General features: G+C 43.3%; 1 protein-coding gene and 1 long non-coding RNA gene across 3 annotated transcripts; one reads left to right on the top strand and one right to left on the bottom strand.

Moving 5' to 3' along the window:
• Window positions 1-825: 825 nt before the first annotated feature.
• Window positions 826-15026, bottom strand: LOC112229593 (serine/threonine-protein phosphatase 1 regulatory subunit 10). The gene is given in 18 exon segments (XM_024395522.2): window positions 826-3031; window positions 3272-3472; window positions 3475-3642; window positions 5065-5194; window positions 5418-5654; window positions 5878-5953; window positions 6061-6307; window positions 6662-6980; window positions 7126-7247; window positions 8248-8372; window positions 8681-8789; window positions 9040-9180; window positions 9290-9373; window positions 9607-9794; window positions 9988-10074; window positions 10259-10367; window positions 14475-14773; window positions 14960-15026. Coding segments are annotated over 16 exon segments (2505 nt in total). The 5' UTR covers window positions 10366-10367; window positions 14475-14773; window positions 14960-15026; the 3' UTR covers window positions 826-2867.
• A 500-nt stretch (window positions 15027-15526) lies between these two features.
• Window positions 15527-17023, top strand: LOC112229591. 2 transcript variants are annotated; one of them, XR_006083104.1, is made up of 5 exons: window positions 15527-15621; window positions 16022-16103; window positions 16289-16386; window positions 16612-16680; window positions 16836-17023. It is a non-coding gene; the product is annotated as an uncharacterized LOC112229591 (long non-coding RNA). The 2 variants fall into 2 exon arrangements; XR_002950196.2 differs by having other exon boundaries at window positions 16612-17023.
• The last annotated feature ends 1156 nt before the right edge of the window (window positions 17024-18179 follow it).

The following is an 18179-nucleotide window of genomic DNA, read 5'->3' as shown; positions in this document are numbered from 1 at the left end:
GCTGCATAGACTTCATGACTAGAAACTCAAAAGAGTAAAACATATATATTTGTAGTTTTTATATACATTTAAATTTGCAGCAAAACATTTTTAGAATCTCTTCTGCTTTTGCGGGATGCGGATGGAGATATGGTCACTGGAGGAGAGGCCTCATTTAATTTAGTATATTCATTAGGCTTTAGCCTTGTTTCAGTCAGGCCAATCACATCAAGGCTATGATCAGTGATTAGTTAATTGACTATGACTGCCTTGGAAGAGGGATCTAACATGAAATAGTCCTATTTTGAGTTGAGGCATTATCAGTATCTTTCAAAAATTATTTTCAGAGAGATTGCTAAAGCAAACACTATCATGTTTATATTTTTCACGACCTAGATCGAGGCACAGACACTGTCTCAATGGGGGAAACTAAGCTGACTACACTGACTGTGCTAGCAGCAGACAGCCTGCCGCCTGGCCTGCACACTTTCTACTTTCTGTACTCTGGTGGCACAGACGCGGTTTCATCCTTTCCAAATGATTGCGTCTGAAATTGGGCTTGCAACTCTGTTTACCCTCACCCATAAGGCGATAGTTCTCCTGCATATTGTGAGTACAGCGACTGTAATTAATGGCATTGCGTTAATGTCACTACTTAGCTGTTTCTGTAGAAACACGCCCAGAAACTGTCCAGGTGAGAAAGTTGAATAAAAAACGTAGAGCGAGAACAAAACCAAACCAGTGATAGATTTGTTAATAGCAGATTCTTGATGAAATGGTTATTAAAAGTTTGGCACGTAGCCAAGTAGCAACAAACAGTACAGCAGCAGAGACAACACGGATACATTCATTTTAGGACATTTATTAATACATGTACAAAATAAATGGATACAAGAATTTAACAAAAACTTGGACCTAATTGGAGAGATCCAACTCATCAATATCATATCAAAATAAAAATGCAATAAATCCAACCCAAAACAAAATTTGACATAATTATAGTCCCACAAGAGACATGAAGGCCACGGTTTTCACAGAAAACACTTTGAATTAGTTGACCCAGAGAATGATTCCTTAGTTTTACCCCATTGGACATAACACTGACAGAACACTGATGCCCATACAAGCTAATACAGGCCTGTGTGTGAAGAAGCACTTCTATAAAAGGGGACTGTGTGTCTGCCACAGGGCATCCAACCATCGTTTTTGTCACATGGAAGAGATATATACTCCTGGTGGTACAGGTTATACAGTTGTTGAAATATAAAAATCACAGAGGCTTCCGTTAGACCAGAACTTCATTCACTATAATGTACTCTTCTAGGTAAAAGGCTCAGTCAAATCAAGCAATGCTTTTTCCTGTTGTTCCCCTCTCCTGTGATAGGCTGACCACTAGTACTCACTATCAGAAAACGCAACACGTTTGTTCGTTCAGTGCGTAGGCATTCATCTATGGGTGTTTCAGTTAAACTTTTTCTTAATACTGTTTCGTTCATTTGATCTTGAGGGGAACTGTTTGAGGCAGGCCTTTCTAGAGCAGGAGCTAGATAGTAGTAGAACAAGCAGCGTGGTGGGTCCTGTCCTGTCAGTCAGGCTGCCTGGTGGAAACAACTTGGATTTGGCCCTCATCTTTCCTCTTAAAGTGCTTCCTAACTGATAACTCTCTTGCCTATGGGGAAGTTGGCAAACAACATCAAACAATGTTACAATTATTTGGTCGACTTCACATTCATTGTCTTGTTTTCTGTTGAAATCCTACGGTAGAAAAAGTGGCATGTCTTTCTTGCATGCCACTTGGCCGTAAATATGTTTTAAAATGGTGTACTGACCATTGTAATTTGGCCACGTCTTTCTGACTACAGTTTGAAAACTCAGGGGATCACAGCGCTACATTGTCATTCAGGAGGGAGGGTGGGGCTTAGACTCATTCTGGAGCTGACGGTTAGCTAAAGATCCTGTCTGTCAGGGGAACATGGTCCAATAGGCACAGCCAGGGCAGGAGTGACGCTACACAACTACAGAACAGAATGATGTTAGAGTAATTTAGCTTCAAGAAGTCCAACTCAATACTGGGGAGATCCTGGAGATGTTTCTATTGATTTGCCATCTTCATTGCTGACCTCTTAAGCTCAGTGCTGATTGAAGTAGCAGACAAAGATGTAGAGACAAGTGCATTAGACAAGGCTGGCTGATAGGCTATATGGGAAAGTGACAGACCGCAATCATAAGTCATAGTGGTCATAGTGTCTGGTTACTGTACATCTTCATCAACCTGAAGCAACTGTGGTAAAAATGATCACAATAAAACATTTAAACAAACATACTAAATGATCATCTCACAGCTATAGCAGTACCTATACTTTTACAAAGCCAGGGCATGAGCGTCTGTGTATTCTGGTGTACAAGCAATGTCCTCTGTCACTGATCAAGGGAGTTTGAGCGAGCAGGGCAAACAAAAATGGATGTATGAAGTCGAGAATTTCTTGGGGGATATATTGGGTTGGTGTGGGGAGAGAGGAAGAGGAAGTAGTAGATAAATGTCTGATTCTGCCCTCTATATTCAGTATCTTCCTCTGCTACTGGTGAGCCTTCATATCAAAGTCCCAGTCACAGAGTAGGAGAACAGTAGTGGAACTGCTTCTTCAACAGACCTGCAGAAAAATCACATTGAGATTACCAGACCAGAGCAGCTGTTAAGGCTGCAGGACACAGCCTTGTCTGTCTCTCACATTGATGGTCACATTCAACTCTCTTTCTAGCCTGGTGGGCTGTCTGTCTCTCTGTTCCAGTGGTGAAACTAAACCAGCAGCTCATGAATTCGGAGTTCTGCCACCTAGTGGTAGTATCAGGGTATTGTCATGTCTTTGTGTTCGAGGTGTGTTGGTGGTCTAGTGCCCGTGTTGGGGTCCGTGGTCATTATACTGGTTGTGGGCGGGGTGGTTGGGGGGCAGGGGAGGACCGTTGACGCCAGGGTGGTAGAAAGCACAGTTGCTCTCGTAACGGCAGTTTCCTTTCATCATGAAGTGGCGACACACTGGCCTCTTGGACATGTCTGAGAGGAGATAGAAAAGAACAGAGTTAGTATACAACTAGCCAGGCAAACCAAACGTCTGTACTGACTGCATCAAGGCTAGAAGATGGGAAACGGAAATCAACTTCGTCTTTACTTTTATTGCACGATAGTGGGGCAGCGTCCTACATGGGCAACACAGGGTGGTGTTTCAGACTGGCCCTATATGTCTAAAAGAAACAACATTTGTAGAAGGAACATGCCCTTTCTAAGTCAACTCACCTCCCATGTTGTGTCCTCCTCTAGGCCCCCCTCGTCCTCTCCCTCTGAAGCCCACCTGTTCCCCTCCTCTCCCTCGGCCCCCTCGGTGGAAGTGGCCCCCTCCGCCCCGGTGGGGGCCCCCCCTCATCGAGTCGTCCCCCCAGTAGTTGCTGTTGTCTCCTCCGTGGCCCTGGGGTGGCGGGGGGCCCATCATGCGGGGTTGGCGTTGAAGCCAGGGGGTCCATGGTTGTGTGGGGGCGGAGGATGGTTATAGTGGGGGCCTCCAGGGCCCAGGGGCTTGCCTGCAGGAGGGTACCCCACTCCGTTCATGGGCATGCCCATGTTGGGCATGTTGTTCATGCCTGGACCGTGGCCCAACAGGCCCTGGCTCACTGTGGAGGAAAGACATACTTTAACAACCATTCTAGTATGCATATCATGATATACAGTTAAGAGTAGGAGGAAATGTAAGAATATTTGGTTTGTGTTAGAACTAGAGAGAGGAAGGTGTGTATTTATTATGGATCCCTATTAGCTGTTGTCAAGGCAGCAGCTACCATTCCTGGGGTCCAGGACAATTAAGGCAGTTATACATTACAGTACATTCACAACAGATTTCACAACGTATTAAGTGTGTACCCTCAGGCATATCTACAACACAAAATCAATGTGTACGTGTGTGTATAGTCCGTTTGTTATTGTGTGTTTGTATGCATGTGTCTGTGCCTGTGTTTGTGTTGCTTCACAGTCCCTGCTGTTCCAAAAGGTGTATTTTATATCTGCTTTTTACATCTCATTTTACTGCTGGCGTGAGTTACTTGACATGGAAAAGAGTTTCATGTAGTCATGACTATGCAGTACTGTGCGCCTCCCGTAGTCTGTTCTGGACTGTGACGAGACCTCTTGTGGGATGTTTTGTGGGGTATGCATGGGTGTCTGAGCTGTGCACCAGTAGTTTAGACAGACAGCTCAGTGGATTCAACATGTCAATACCTCTCATAAATAAAAGTAGTGATGAAGTCAATCTCTCCTCCATTTTGAGCCACGAGAGATTTACATGCATATGATTAATGTTAGCTCTCTGTGTACATCCAAGGGCCAGCCGCGCTTCCTTGTTCTGAGCCAATTGCAAGTCTCTAATTTGTGGCACCTGACCACACGACTGAACAGTAGTCCAGGTGCGACAAAACTAGGGCCTGCAGGACCTGCCTTGTTGATAGTGCTGTTAAGAAGGCAGAGCAGCGCTTTATTATAGACAGACTTCTCCCCATCCTAGCTACTGTTGTATCAATATATTTTGACCATGGCAGTTTACAATCTAGTGTTACACCAAGCAGTTGTCTCCTCAACTTGCTCAATTACCACATTATTCATGACAAGATTTAGTTGAGGTTTAGTAAATTATTTGTCCCAAATACAATGCTTTTAGTTTGAAATATTTAAACTTATTCCTTGCCACCCATTCTGAAACTAACTGCAACTCGTTGTTGCAGTCATTTCAGTCCCTGTAGTAGCTGAGGTGTATAGTGTTGAGTCATCCGCAAACAGACACACTGCCTTTGTGATTGAAAAAAAGGACCTAGACAGCTGCCCTGGGGAATTCCTGACTGTACCTGGATTTTGTTGGAGAGGCTTCCATTAAAGAACACCCTCTGTGTTCTGTTAGACAGGTAACGCTTTATCCACAATATAGCAGGGGGTGTAAAGCCATAACACATACCTTTTTCCAGCAACAGACTATGATCAATAGTGTGTTGTGTAGGGGGTCTGTGTGTGCTTATGTGTGTGTCTGTGTTGTAAAGGTTTGTGTGTACCTCCGGGCGGGGGTCCGGTGGGGGGGCCCTGGTTCTGGGTCTGCTGTAGAGAGCCCAGCAGCTGTTTGATCTTCTCAGAGAAGTCTGGCTGCTTGATCAGGTCCTCAGTAGACTGGCCACCACTAGCTCCCTACAGGGGAGGGAGGGAGGGGTTAAGCCAAATCATGACAGACTAAAATAAACATCACAGATACACTGGTTACAGGGCTTTTCCGGGGGTTCCAGAAGGTCCGTTTTAAAACAGTTACGGTAAACACATTAATACTTGAAATCCTCCAATCATAAAGTTTCTCAATGAGATGACATAATGGCAGGGTTACAAAAACAGGATTAGTTCATGCTATATCACTTACCATGATGGAGGTGAGTAACTCCTGTACGTTGACGGAGGGGTTAGCGGGGGCACCAGGCGTGCCCTGGGCAATGTTGCCTAGGTTACTCAAAAGGTTGTTGGCCCCCAGGTTGCCCATGAGGTTGGCGAGGACGGGGGGCAGCTTGGAGCCCTCCACCCCCCCGGGGCCCACGCCAGAGCCAGGCTGGGACGACGTGTCCATGGGCTCCATGTAGCTGTCATCCACCATGGTCGAGTCCTGGAGAAGAGAGGGAGTTAGTTCACTGGACACAGAGGATGTTTGGAGCATTGAGCGTTGTCTTTATGTATTACAGGACTTTAGCACTTTTTTCAGATTCAAAACTGATAACACTTGTAATGTTTCCTATTTTATGTTCAAAACGTTTGGTTGTTCATTCATTTTAGTTGAACACATCTTTCAAACGGCACCAAAGTGATTGACAGAAAAGGGTATATTTCACCTCGTCCAGGGGTATGAGGCGTGGAGGCATGGGTTCGTAGGCCTCAGGCTCTGGTTCATGGGGGCTGTCAGGAACACTGAGGAGAAGAAACAGAAGGTGAGTTTCCACAATAGAATGTGAGGCATTTTGAGCACCTGGTAACCCACTAGGCTATAGAGATCCAAGTTGTGTGTGAATCCGTACCTCTCCTTGGTGAGGAAGATCTCCTGCAGGATGCCCATCTCGCGGTCCCTCTGTGTGAGTCTCTCTGTGCTATTGGCACCAGCGTTGACCAGGGGGCCGGTGAGGGCCAGGGGCCTCGGGGGGCTCCAGGGGACGCGCTCCTCCATGGAGTCATGGGACAGGCGCCTCGCCATCTCAAACGTGTGGCGGTCCATCATCATCTCGCGCTTCGCCGCCTCGCCAAAGTCCTTGACCTTGTTGACGTTGACTGGAGAGGGGGATAGAAGGAACAGGAGGAAGGAGAGAGGTGCAGAATGAGAAGGTTAGCCATGGCACACAACAGGGATGTGATCACGACAAGATAGAAAAGCAGAAAAGGCTGGATTTTGACAAGGGAATAGGTATTTTTCGAAGATAAATGACAGGAAAGCAGGGGGGGGGGGGTCACATCCCTGCCAAAAGACTAAATTTAACAGAAAAGTCAAAAGTAAAGTGTTGAGCATGTCTTTATTGGGCTGTTGGCTATCTAGTTTGACTATACAACCACAGTTTAACGTGCAATTACACACAACACCGACCGAAAAAATTGAATTGAAGTTACCGTTAGTTTTTGTTCTCTCACCTCTCTCGGTCTCGTCCAGGTCGAAGTAGAAGTACTGTGTGAGCTGCTCCTCCTCGGCCCAGCGCACGCTCTTCTTCTTCTTGCCCTTCTTGGTCAGCTGACCCTCCTCTTCGCCGCGGGGTTCAGCCAGGGCGCTGGGCTTCTCGCTGCCCGTGTCCATGGCCTCTGGGTCGTCGGCGGGCACGGGCGTGCCGGGTTGCTCCAGGTCTACTGAGACCTCGTGGGGAGGGGTGGTGGAGGCCACCTGGGTCTCTGGGGACGAGGGCTTGGTGCCACCCTGAGGTGAAGGATAGTGAGGTTTACCCTCGAATGGACACGGCTGAGAGGAGGAGGGATGTAAAGAGAGAGAGATGGGTGAACACTCAATTCCATTTGCACGGCCTTCCCAAAGATTCAGGTGTAGAGTCAGAATAGCAGAAAGAGTAGTCTGTGCTGTCTGTCTGGTTAGGAAGTTGTGTGTTTACCTTGTTTGACGTGGGAGAGACAGCTTTGGGGTCTCTCCCTTCCCTTCCTTTCTTCTTCTTGATCTTGATGAGAGAAACAGGGGCGGAGTTTAGGGCATCCAGGAAGCCTGTACCCTCAAGGGCTGCAGAGAGAGGAGGGTACCTTAGTCATGTCATTAACAGTCAAAATACTGCAGGTTTTGTTGAGGGAGAGATGGGTTTCAAAGTGTGTACTACACACATCACACTATTTTCTCAGGGGTAGGGTGCAAAACAACATGTCATGTGAAAGAAACAAATGTTTGTTTATGCTCTGAAACAGTTTGTATGCTCTCTTAGTTTACTGCAATGTTTCAGTCTTGAAGACCTTCCAGTAGTGGAACATTTACAGCAGTGTGTGGGTATCTACCAGCGTTGAGGTGGTCAATTCAATTTCAATCGAGTCAACTCAGGAAGTAAACAAATTCCAAAAAGTTCTCTGAGACAAGTACTTAGGATACTTGGAATTTCACGTAACTCCCTGAATTGAAAAGGAATTGACCTCAAGCCTGATATATTCTCCATGTTGAGGGGTTAGGTCTAATCTTCTCCATGTTGAGGGGTTAGGTCTAATCTACTCCATGTTGAGGGGTTAGGTCTAATCTACTCCATGTTGAGGGGTTAGGTCTAATCTTCTCCATGTTGAGGGGTTAGGTCTAATCTTCTCCATGTTGAGGGGTTAGGTCTAATCTTCTCCATGTTGAGGGGTTAGGTCTAATCTTCTCCATGTTGAGGAGTTAGGTCTAATCTTCTCCATGTTGAGGGGTTAGGTCTAATCTACTCCATGTTGAGGAGTTAGGTCTAATCTTCTCCATGTTGAGGGGTTAGGTCTAATCTAATGTTGAGGGGTTAGGTCTAATCTTCTCCATGTTGAGGGGTTAGGTCTAATCTTCTCCATGTTGAGGGGTTAGGTCTAATCTTCTCCATGTTGAGGGGTTAGGTCTAATCTTCTCCATGTTGAGGGGTTAGGTCTAATCTTCTCCATGTTGAGGGGTTAGGTCTAATCTTCTCCATGTTGAGGGGTTAGGTCTAATCTTCTCCATGTTGAGGGGTTAGGTCTAATCTACTACTGTACATGCAGTAAAGGGGTCCATAAGTACATACCGATTTCTGTTGAGGTCTTACGTTGTGCCGGGATGATCTTCACCTTGATCTCCTTGGTGTGGTTAGGAGTGGTGTTGAGGGGTTTATACTTCTTCTCCACAGGGGGAGGGTCCAGAGGACCAAAACTGGTAGAAAGAAAGACAAGAGAAACATGTTAAATTTGACTCCATAGGACCCAAACTGGTAGAGAGAGATACATGGGAGAGGTTCAGTGAGTAATAGTTCCAATATATTCATTACAAATGGCAAATACATTTGCCAAAGACAGGTTTGGTCAATACTCTCATTAACCACCTAGGGGGAAGCACTGAGCAGTGTTTTATGTTTTGGTTAGGCAATTTTTTTATCCTGTTATTGCCTGGTAAAACGCAGAAGGACGATGAATATACACAATATGAACAAAGCTGTTATTACTGTCTGAAGTGTAGGTTACCTGGGTCTCTTGAGGACTTGGGATGGTTTGATGTTGTACTTGTCTCCCAGCTGGAGGGCCACGGGGGGCTTCTTGACTGGGACAGGGGAGGGAGCATCCATCTCCAGGCCTGGACAACAACAAACAGGACAGGGTCAGATCAGGATATTATATAGTCCAACATCCAGCACTTTTGCAACAGCAGGAGCTTCATCCCTACAGCCAGAAACACAATTACTTCTTCATTTGCATATTACCGTTGCCTGTCTTTTATCAAAGGACAACCTTATACACAGAATCATATTTTGTAAATTAAACTTTGTGATAAACTGGGTGTGCGTGTAGTTTGACAAGATGGCGGTGAAGGGAGTGTAGTCTACCTATGGAGCGGATCTTAGCATGGCTGGGAGCGTGAGCTTTGGGCTTCTCCCTCTTTCTCTCCTCCTCCGCTGCCTTCCCTCCATCAGCCGCCTTCACCTCTCGGACTGGCACTTTCCCCTCCTCCTTCTTCCGTTTCTTATCTGAGAGAGAAAGGGGGTGTTATGTACACTGAGATTACAGGGGAGCGGAGAGTTAACGAGAGGAAGCAAGTGAAAGTGAGGGAACGAGGGATAGGAGAGTAGTCGTTACCTGCAGGAGAGGTGGCGGAGACACTCTGGGAACGGATGGTAGCCATCCAGCCATCCACCAGCCCAGCAGACAGCTTCCTCAGCTCTGAGAGACAGAGACAACATTAGCTGCAAATCAACCTCAGACACGATGATAAAAAAAATGTACATCTAATGCACAGATACCACCACTAGGAACTGTATCATTAACTTTTGGTTTGTAAGAAAGTGAGTTACAAATAAAATGCTAAACTATTTCCTCATAGAGGTCTATTTAGTCAGCTCAGTGTATTGAAGAGGGTGGCACTCAAGAGAAATGAAAGTTGTTTAAAAACATACCCTCAGTCTCTCCAGTCTTGCTGAGCTGCTTGACCAGCTTGGCAGTGTTGTTCTGTTTCAGGTGGTCTACAGTGAGGGGCAGTTTCTGCAGCGTTAGCAGGATGAGCTGTAACAGGGGGGTGTTGTTGCTAGATTTGGAGTAGGTCAGCCACGCGTTCAGCAGCTTGTAGCCTCCCACTCGGATAAACCTGGATGAAGGGATGGAAGAGTCAATCAAATTGAATCTAAATGGCCCATTTTCACAAAGCGCTTTACAGTAATCCGGCCTAGACCCCCAACCCCGCCAAGAACAAGCAGTAGCAAAGTGGCGGAAAACTCCCTAGTGAAGTTACTAAACAAGTTACTCAACAATAGATGACACAAAATGGGAGTAGATCTTACCGGTTGAGAATGTCATGGGACTTGGTCTGCAGTAGGATATTCAGGTACATACACCTGCTCACCATCTTGTGAGAGCCCTTCATGAGACTGTGGAGAAAAGACCAAGAAAACCAATGGTCAGAACAAGAATGCTACCATTACAGTCTACACTGGCAACTCAAAATAATGTCAAAATAATTAATGAAAAACACTAAACAGTAAAAGCTGGAAAAATGTTATACAAGTTCGAAAGCACATCATAAAAGTAAAAAAATGGCAGTATGTTAATTACCTGAAAACTTTGGGGACACCCTCCAGGCTGCGGAGCTCTCCATCTTTCCCCAGCAGGTTCTCTACTCCCTTCAGGACCTCCCTGGGGTCCACTGGGCCCACCGCCATCTCTGCTCAGAGAGGAAGAGACAAACATACTTTACAGGATATCATCAAATCGTATAACTCTGGCGCTTACTAAACAATTATTGTTATATTATTTTTCAATGTGCTGCTAAAGTGATGTTTGCACTGAACTGCATCCAGGCATGTCAGATTTGACTTTGTTTTGGGAGGGATCCTTGGAACTGACACCATCCGTTCATCTCTAAATCCAGCAAAAAGTAACGGCTTACAGACAATTCAACCTAGGTACTAAACCATAAGACATCTCTAAACTTCACTCTACCACACGACCGACCAAGGCTGAAATCCATACTGCAGTTTGTACTGTTTCCTTCTAGCTACAAAGCCGAGAGCAACATCACAGTGGGCCGAGGTCTACTTCAAAAATACCCACATTGCTAGATCTTCAGCTACACTGAAATCTGTGAAAACAAGGAAAAGGAGGGCAGTGACAGTCCCAACTAACCCCCCAGCCAAGGTGCTGCCTTCGCATTCCAAATTATGTACTAGTGAACACCATGACTCACTGATGTGTTGCCTCATCCTTTAAAAAAATGTGCATTTCATTTTCTCCGGAGGGATGGATTGGTCTGTTCTGTGGGGTTATTCCCATAGCTGAGGGAGAAGAGGTAATGACTGACAGGGCCTACTGTCCCTGTTCTCCCAGCAGCTCCGGGAGGATTCCCCTAAGACAGCAGGGTAGAGGCTAATACAAAGACTGCTTATAGGCCATGCTGCTAGTTCATTTTCTATGTCAGTAATTCAATAGAACAGAGAGAGAAAATATGCAAGGAGTCAGTTCAACACCACACATTATGGGAAAATGACAGGTTGGGCTGTAGTTTAGAATAGGTTCATGTGGACTTCCCCCAAGGCCGGCGCAATAAATTCAAGTAGCTATGCTTTATTCAGATTATTAAAACATTACAAAAGAAGTTTCAACAAAACCTTCCACTCACGATTGCCTTCATAATATGTACAACATAAACAAGTTCATGGTAAGTGCAAATTAAAAACAGATGAGTGATTAGGCTTGGATATGAGGAAACAACCAGTAAACCTACAAGCTACAGTGGAGGGGAAATTAGTCATTGGGCTGAGGAGCAGCCTTGTCAACCTGCCATTTGTACTGTTCTAGTCTCAGAGAAATTACCTATTGAATGTCAATGGTGACGAGAGCTGTAGAAGCTAGAATACGTTACTGATGATGTTCTGGTAACAGAGGATGCTAGTCTACGTTGTGTGGGTGGGTGGAAAATACCATGAGTAGCTTCCCCCTTTACTAATAAGACACATATTGGAAGCTAAACACTGAAGCACACATACACAAGGAAGGCCCTCAAACCGAAAGTCTACAGGTAGTTTCAGGCTTGCGGTGCACTAAACTGGTGGTTGGAATGACTGACCAGCTCCTTCACTGATAGAGAAGGGTGCAGTCACTTTACCAGTAGTCTCAGGTAGCACGGGAACTCCAAGGAATACAGTTGGTTGAACAGAGCGCAGAAGAAGCCTATTCTAAGAAATGCATAGTACTATTAATGTCAGTTATCTAAGGAACATATTTAACTTTTGTGTGTGTTTGTAAGTATAAATAATTATTTTGAAAGTAATATTGAAGTTATTTTAATTGATATAAGTATTGGTTTTGTAAGTGGTTGACCTCGCACATACATCCCTTAAAGTGTACAGGACTATGTTAATTGCCTATGATTAACATTAAAATAAAGGGAATGTTTCATCTGAAGCATAACCAATGACAACCCCCTTGGTTCAATGGTCTCCCCCCATGGAGCAGTGGATGAATGTTTTAGCATTTACTGCCACCTATAGCTTAGTACAAGGAATTACAAATTGTATCAAATGTACAAGCACTACACTTCCATGCAAATGTAGACAAAAGAAATCCACACATTTCAAAGTACTAATTAATGAATAGATGTATCAAAGCAAATTTATACAAATATATTTAAAAATGTCAAATTCAACAAAAGAAAGTAATTTAATTTGGCTATGAATATATTTGAAAGGTATACTTAAGCTGAGCAGGAGATTGGCTCAAGTACAGGTGGGTGGTTAAAACAATAGTTAATGGAAAATACCGACGTCATATTACTGTGCCATATAAAAAGAGAACACTAGTAGACCAACCTCAGTTGAGGATCCAGTGACTATAGATGGATCCTTTACGTATAAAAAAATAAGTCAAATCTCCACTAACCTATTAAACCAATACAGTAAAATATAATTTTTACTTAGTCTTGCTCAAACCCAAACTATGCGTAAATCATAACACTAACAGCAGGGGCGGGACTTCTGCATGCATTTTCCTCATTGTTCAGTGCATAACTGAACTCTTATCATGTTAATATTTTAAGTCATTATAATATGGTTATGACTATTCATTATATACTTTGAATTACTGTATCCAGGTATTGCTTGGATAATATCCAAGTATTTCATTTTGAAATGCCATGTGAGGAAATCAGTTTGGTCTTACCCGATTAACTGTAGTAGAAGTTTTATATAGTCTCAGAACTCCACAACACGGGAAATAACACACAACCCCTGAAAATGTCACAACTGTTACACACGCACACAGTCAATAGAATGAAGTTATTGATAAGACAGCCTAGTAAGGAATAATTCAACGGGGGAGAAGTCAAGTAAATTAATATTCATACACACACACACACAATTGCTTTGCTGTATTTACTCAAATATATAGCAATGCAGTTGAAAAGGGGATATCACATGTTATCATTTAGCTACAACGTAACAAATACTTGTCACACTTGCTCAAACCCCTGCCAATAAATAGCAAGCAATTTTTGTTGACATAATATTAGTTTTAAGCCTGGTTGACAATCATTACTTTATAAAATAAACACTTTTGTCCTATGGGGTCAATGTTACTGCTGTTTGTAGCCTATGCCAAGCAGATATTCCTAAAATAAATTACTTGTCACAAATAGAAAATAATGGAGGGAAAGCCTGTAGATAATCAAATTACTGAAACTGTATATGCCTTACAAACGCACCACGTTAATGTCGGTTATATAATTAAATATCACGCAGCTGGGAACCCTTTATGACAAATGGCATGTCATTGCAATGCACGCCCTACCATACCACCAGAATAAAGATCCCGTTCAATGACCGAGTTCAGGCTAGGAGAGTTCGCCGTTAAAGGGGGAAAACTAACCCGTTATACACCGACAATCCACCTAGGCCCTGCCCTCTTTTGTTAACTGCTTCGTGGCTGAACATAAAGACCAATGTATGCCAGCTAACCCGGCCACAACACAGCTAGCATACTATCACATTTGCACGGCCGGAGAATCATTTACAATTGACAAAAACCGAGAAGGTATCTATAGCTGTAACGGCTACACATGCGATAAGGACACCGCGAGAATAAAGTCGTTCCGCTATTCTGGGAAGCCAAACACATGACTGTCGCTCCATATAAACACAGTAGCCATTATGGCTGCATGTTCTGCAAGGACAAACGACAACAAGCCCGCCATTTTGATGTAATTCCGACACCACAGTTCTGCCTTTTGTAATATTTCGAATGGACGTTTCCCTCCCTTGCGTATTTCAACAAGGCAATCTTTATCCTTAGATTGCCGTATACATATCGTACACCTGGGGAATGTATTTCCTGCTCTAACTAGATCGACGATACAACGTTAAGTGTCGCAAACTACCAAAAGTCCGTAATCTTCAAACTAAGCAATCTTTATGTATAGATTGCGGTAGGTGTAAATTCCAAGGATCTCTCCCCTAATTAGATTTAAAAAAAAACATCCAGATTCATAGGCAAAAAAATATTTCCTACGGCAATCTTTATGAGTAGATTGCTTATGATTAACTTAAAACATGTGTCAGTTGATTTGTATCAGTCTCACACACAAAGAACCGGAGCGTTTCCACTCTGCACTTTCCTGTGTGAGCTCATAAACTATCGTTAGCCTTCGCTGCATTTGAACTACAAAAAAATAGCTAACCACGTACGGAGAACAACTAGCACACTTCACATTTAATCTACGACTAAACAATTGATAATTTCGTGAATTTAGGTTCAGATTGCTTTGAAAATAAACACTTACTATAAATACTTCAGCGTCTCGAGTAGCTATATTACTACTGTATATTGTGCTTTACAGCAACAGATCTCTTGTTACATCAGTTTTATATCGTTAACCGTCATGTTTTTATAACGTTAACAATCTATGGCTGGAACAAACTGGTTTATGGGCGGGGTTGTGGCAGCTAAAAACTAGCTTTTCCCTCTGGAACAAACTGGAGGCAAAAATAGTAATCAAATGTCCATTACTTGAAGAAAAAAAAATGTTTTTTTTTGAATAAATGTTCAAAGTCCTCGACGGCCACTCTTCCTTCAAAATACCTGAAGGGGAAAAAAAGAGCAAACAAAACGAAAAATACATTTAAGATACATTCACTTGTTTTCTTCGTGTGTTCATACACACCTTAATCTTAAAATAGCTTTGTTATGATGGATTATGATTAAAATAAATAATTGCGCAGTCGTTTTTGTTCCAAAACTAGCAGTATTTCTTTCCACGTTACTCACCTCAGAACAAATCCAGGAATGAACTGGAAGGGGAGGGGCTTGGTATTTATACCCTGTGACGTTTTTGACGTCATACGCGTTGTCGCGCATGCACTTTATGGGTTTTTCATGGTAACAAAATGGAGTTTTGGTGACGAGCTGTTGTAGAACGACTTTCATCAGTGTTTTCTGTATGTGCCTTCAAGGATAGAAAGATGGCGCTGCACGTTTTGTACATTCTCTTTTCAATTTACCTCACATCCCACGTCTATTGTTGCTTATCTAAACAAATTGTAATGAGTACCAGTGCTAACTCACAAAATATGGTGCTTGTATTGAGTTATAATATCACATTTGGGTATAAATTCGATTGTAATATTTTTACAAAATGGCTGCGATGCACTCGAGCATGCTGCCTGCCACACCCTCGGACACTATCAACACCTTGCCGTTTAATTTAAAATGATTAAATGAATAATGAACTAAAATTCATAAGATAAATTAATTGGAGTCCAAATGGAAAGTCTTTGACCATGCACACAAATAAATGTGCTACTTGCCCTTTCACCTGTAACCTTTCAACCCTTAGTTGTGAAAGGCAAAATGGCAGCGTCCATACCAAGTATTGTAAGGATTTTATGCCGTGTGTCCGCTTTACTTCACAGAATAATCTGCAGAATCTGGTATTTGACAATTATTGTCTATAGTACATCAGATAAGCAAAAGCTTGGACGTCTGCTGCACACACATCACGAAACAGTGACCGAGCTAAAGTAACGGGTTACCGTCGGCTGTTAAACACTAGCAAGCTACAGCTAGCGAAGTTAGAGTTAGCTAGCTAGCAACATACCTAAATACATACCAGTACCTTACTTTATACATTGTGCATATTTTATCTTCACTGTACATCATCCAATGCAACCCCAGTAATATGTTTCACATAGAATCATAGTCTATGAAAATGTATCAGCATCATTGTCTTGTGTACAGTACACTGTATTTGCAAATTTCACACTTGACTGGCAGAGTTAAATTAAGGTTAGGTAAAAAAATAATAATAACTGACAGTCGCTGTGTTTCCAGGTGTGCAGTCCAGCCTGTCTGTGCACTGCAGCCTGATACCCCCAGTGATACAGTGGAGGCTCTTGCCACCGACAGAGCAAAGGTATGGAGATTAGAGTTTGAATTTCTACTCTGTGCACTCTGCTGTATTTTCTAAGGGATGGTTCCTCGGAACCAGATTAAGCCTACTCCTGGTTCCTGCACTAAAAAGCATGCTCAATGGAGTGTAATTTAAATACTGTTAATCCATCCATATCTGTGACCATTGACTACCTCTCCTATCGCTAGAGTACATAGAGCGCTATGGACAAGTCCAGTGTGGTCTGACTACAGGAGGAACCACAAAGGAGGGATCAACCCTTCAGAAGACACACACAACCTACATTGTAAGTGTAACAGAGATGGTTCTGTAATCTTGCCTGAAACCTGGATACTCTCTGAGCTATTGTTTAGGCTTTGGGGAGTGCACAGATGACCAGAGGATGTCTACCATGATGCGGTCTGCTTTGTATTAGGCTATGTAACGCCATATTATTATTATTATTGTTATTATATTCTCAGACAGACGTGACTGCAACCTCTAATCACTATTTCTGTTTTGTTTTGATCAGAGATGAGACAAGATATTTGAGAACCCCCATCCAATTTGCTGAGACCCCAACGTCATCATCCACTATCAGGTTTGGTCTCTCACATTGACTTATGGAATATATATACACACACACACACACACACACACACACACAATCATTATGAGAGATGGAAAATTAGATGGCATTTCCTTTGATTTTGTGAGGTTGATTTTAACAAGCTATTCAATGTTATGTTTGGTAAGCAATGGACCATTGTCTTTCTGCAAAATGTGAAGCTGCTGCAACAGTTTATCAGTCCATATACAGGCGTTGTGTATGACCCCACACGGACAGGTAAGATACAGTATCTACAGAAAGTATTCATACCCGCTGACTTGTTCCACATTTTTATGTTACAGCCATATTCTAAATGGATTAAAAACTATTTAAAAAATCCTCAGCAATCTACACACAATAAATACCCCATAATGACAAAGCAAAAACAGTAAAAAAAAATAAAAAATCTGCAAATGTATTAAAAATAAATAACAGATACCTTAATTACATAAGTATTCAGACCCTTTGCTATGCGACTTGAAATTGAGCAGAGGTGCATCCTGTTACCATTGATCATCCTTGAGATGTTTCAACAACTTGATTGGAGTTCACCTGTGATCATTTCAATTGATTGGACATGATTTGGAAAGGCACCCACCTGTCTATGAGGTCCCACAGTTTACAGAGCAAAAACCAAGCCATGAGCCAAGCCGGCCAAACTGAGCAATCGGAGGAGAAGGGCCTTGGTCAGGGAGGTGACTAAGCCCGATGGTCACTCTGACAGAGTTCCTCTGTGGAGATAGAACTTTCCAGAAGGACAACCATCTCTGCAGCACTACACCAATCAGGGATTAATAGTAGAGTGGACAGACAGGAGCCACTCCTCAGTAAAATGCACATGACTGCCCACTTGGAGTTTGCCAAAAGGCACCTAATGACTCTCAGACCATGAAAAACAAGATTATCTGGTCTGATGAAACCAAGATTGAACTCTTTGGCCTGAATGCCAAGCATCACGTCTGGAGGAAACCTGGCACCATCCCTACGGTGAAGCATGGTGGTGGCAGCATCATGTTGTGGGTATGTTTTTCGGCAGCAGGGACAAGGAGACTATTCAGGATCGAGGCAAAGATGAACGGCGCAAAGTACAGAGAGATCCTTAATGAAAACCTGCTCCAGAGCGCTCAGGACCTCAGACTGGGGTGAAGTTTCACCTTCCAACAGGACTACGACCCTAAGCACACAGCCAAGACAACGCAGGAGTGGCTCTGAAGTCTCTGAATGTCCTTGAGTGGCCCAGTCAGAGCCCAGACTTAAACCTGATCGAACATCTCTGGAGAGACCTGAAAATAGCTGTGCAGCGACGCGCCCATCCAACCTGACAGAGCTTGAGAGGATCTGCAGAGAAGAATGGGAAAGACTCCCCAAATACAGGTGTGCCAATCTTGTAGCACCGTACCCATGAAGACTCTAGGCTGTAATCGCAGTCAAAGGTGCTTGAACAAAGTACAGAGTAAAGGGTCTGAATAGTTAAGTAAATGTGATATTTT

Source organism: Oncorhynchus tshawytscha, unplaced genomic scaffold (assembly GCF_018296145.1).
Source record: "Oncorhynchus tshawytscha isolate Ot180627B unplaced genomic scaffold, Otsh_v2.0 Un_scaffold_1528_pilon_pilon, whole genome shotgun sequence".
In the NCBI taxonomy this organism is placed as follows: Eukaryota; Metazoa; Chordata; class Actinopteri; order Salmoniformes; family Salmonidae; genus Oncorhynchus; species Oncorhynchus tshawytscha.
This window is presented reverse-complemented; position numbering and strand designations above follow the sequence as displayed.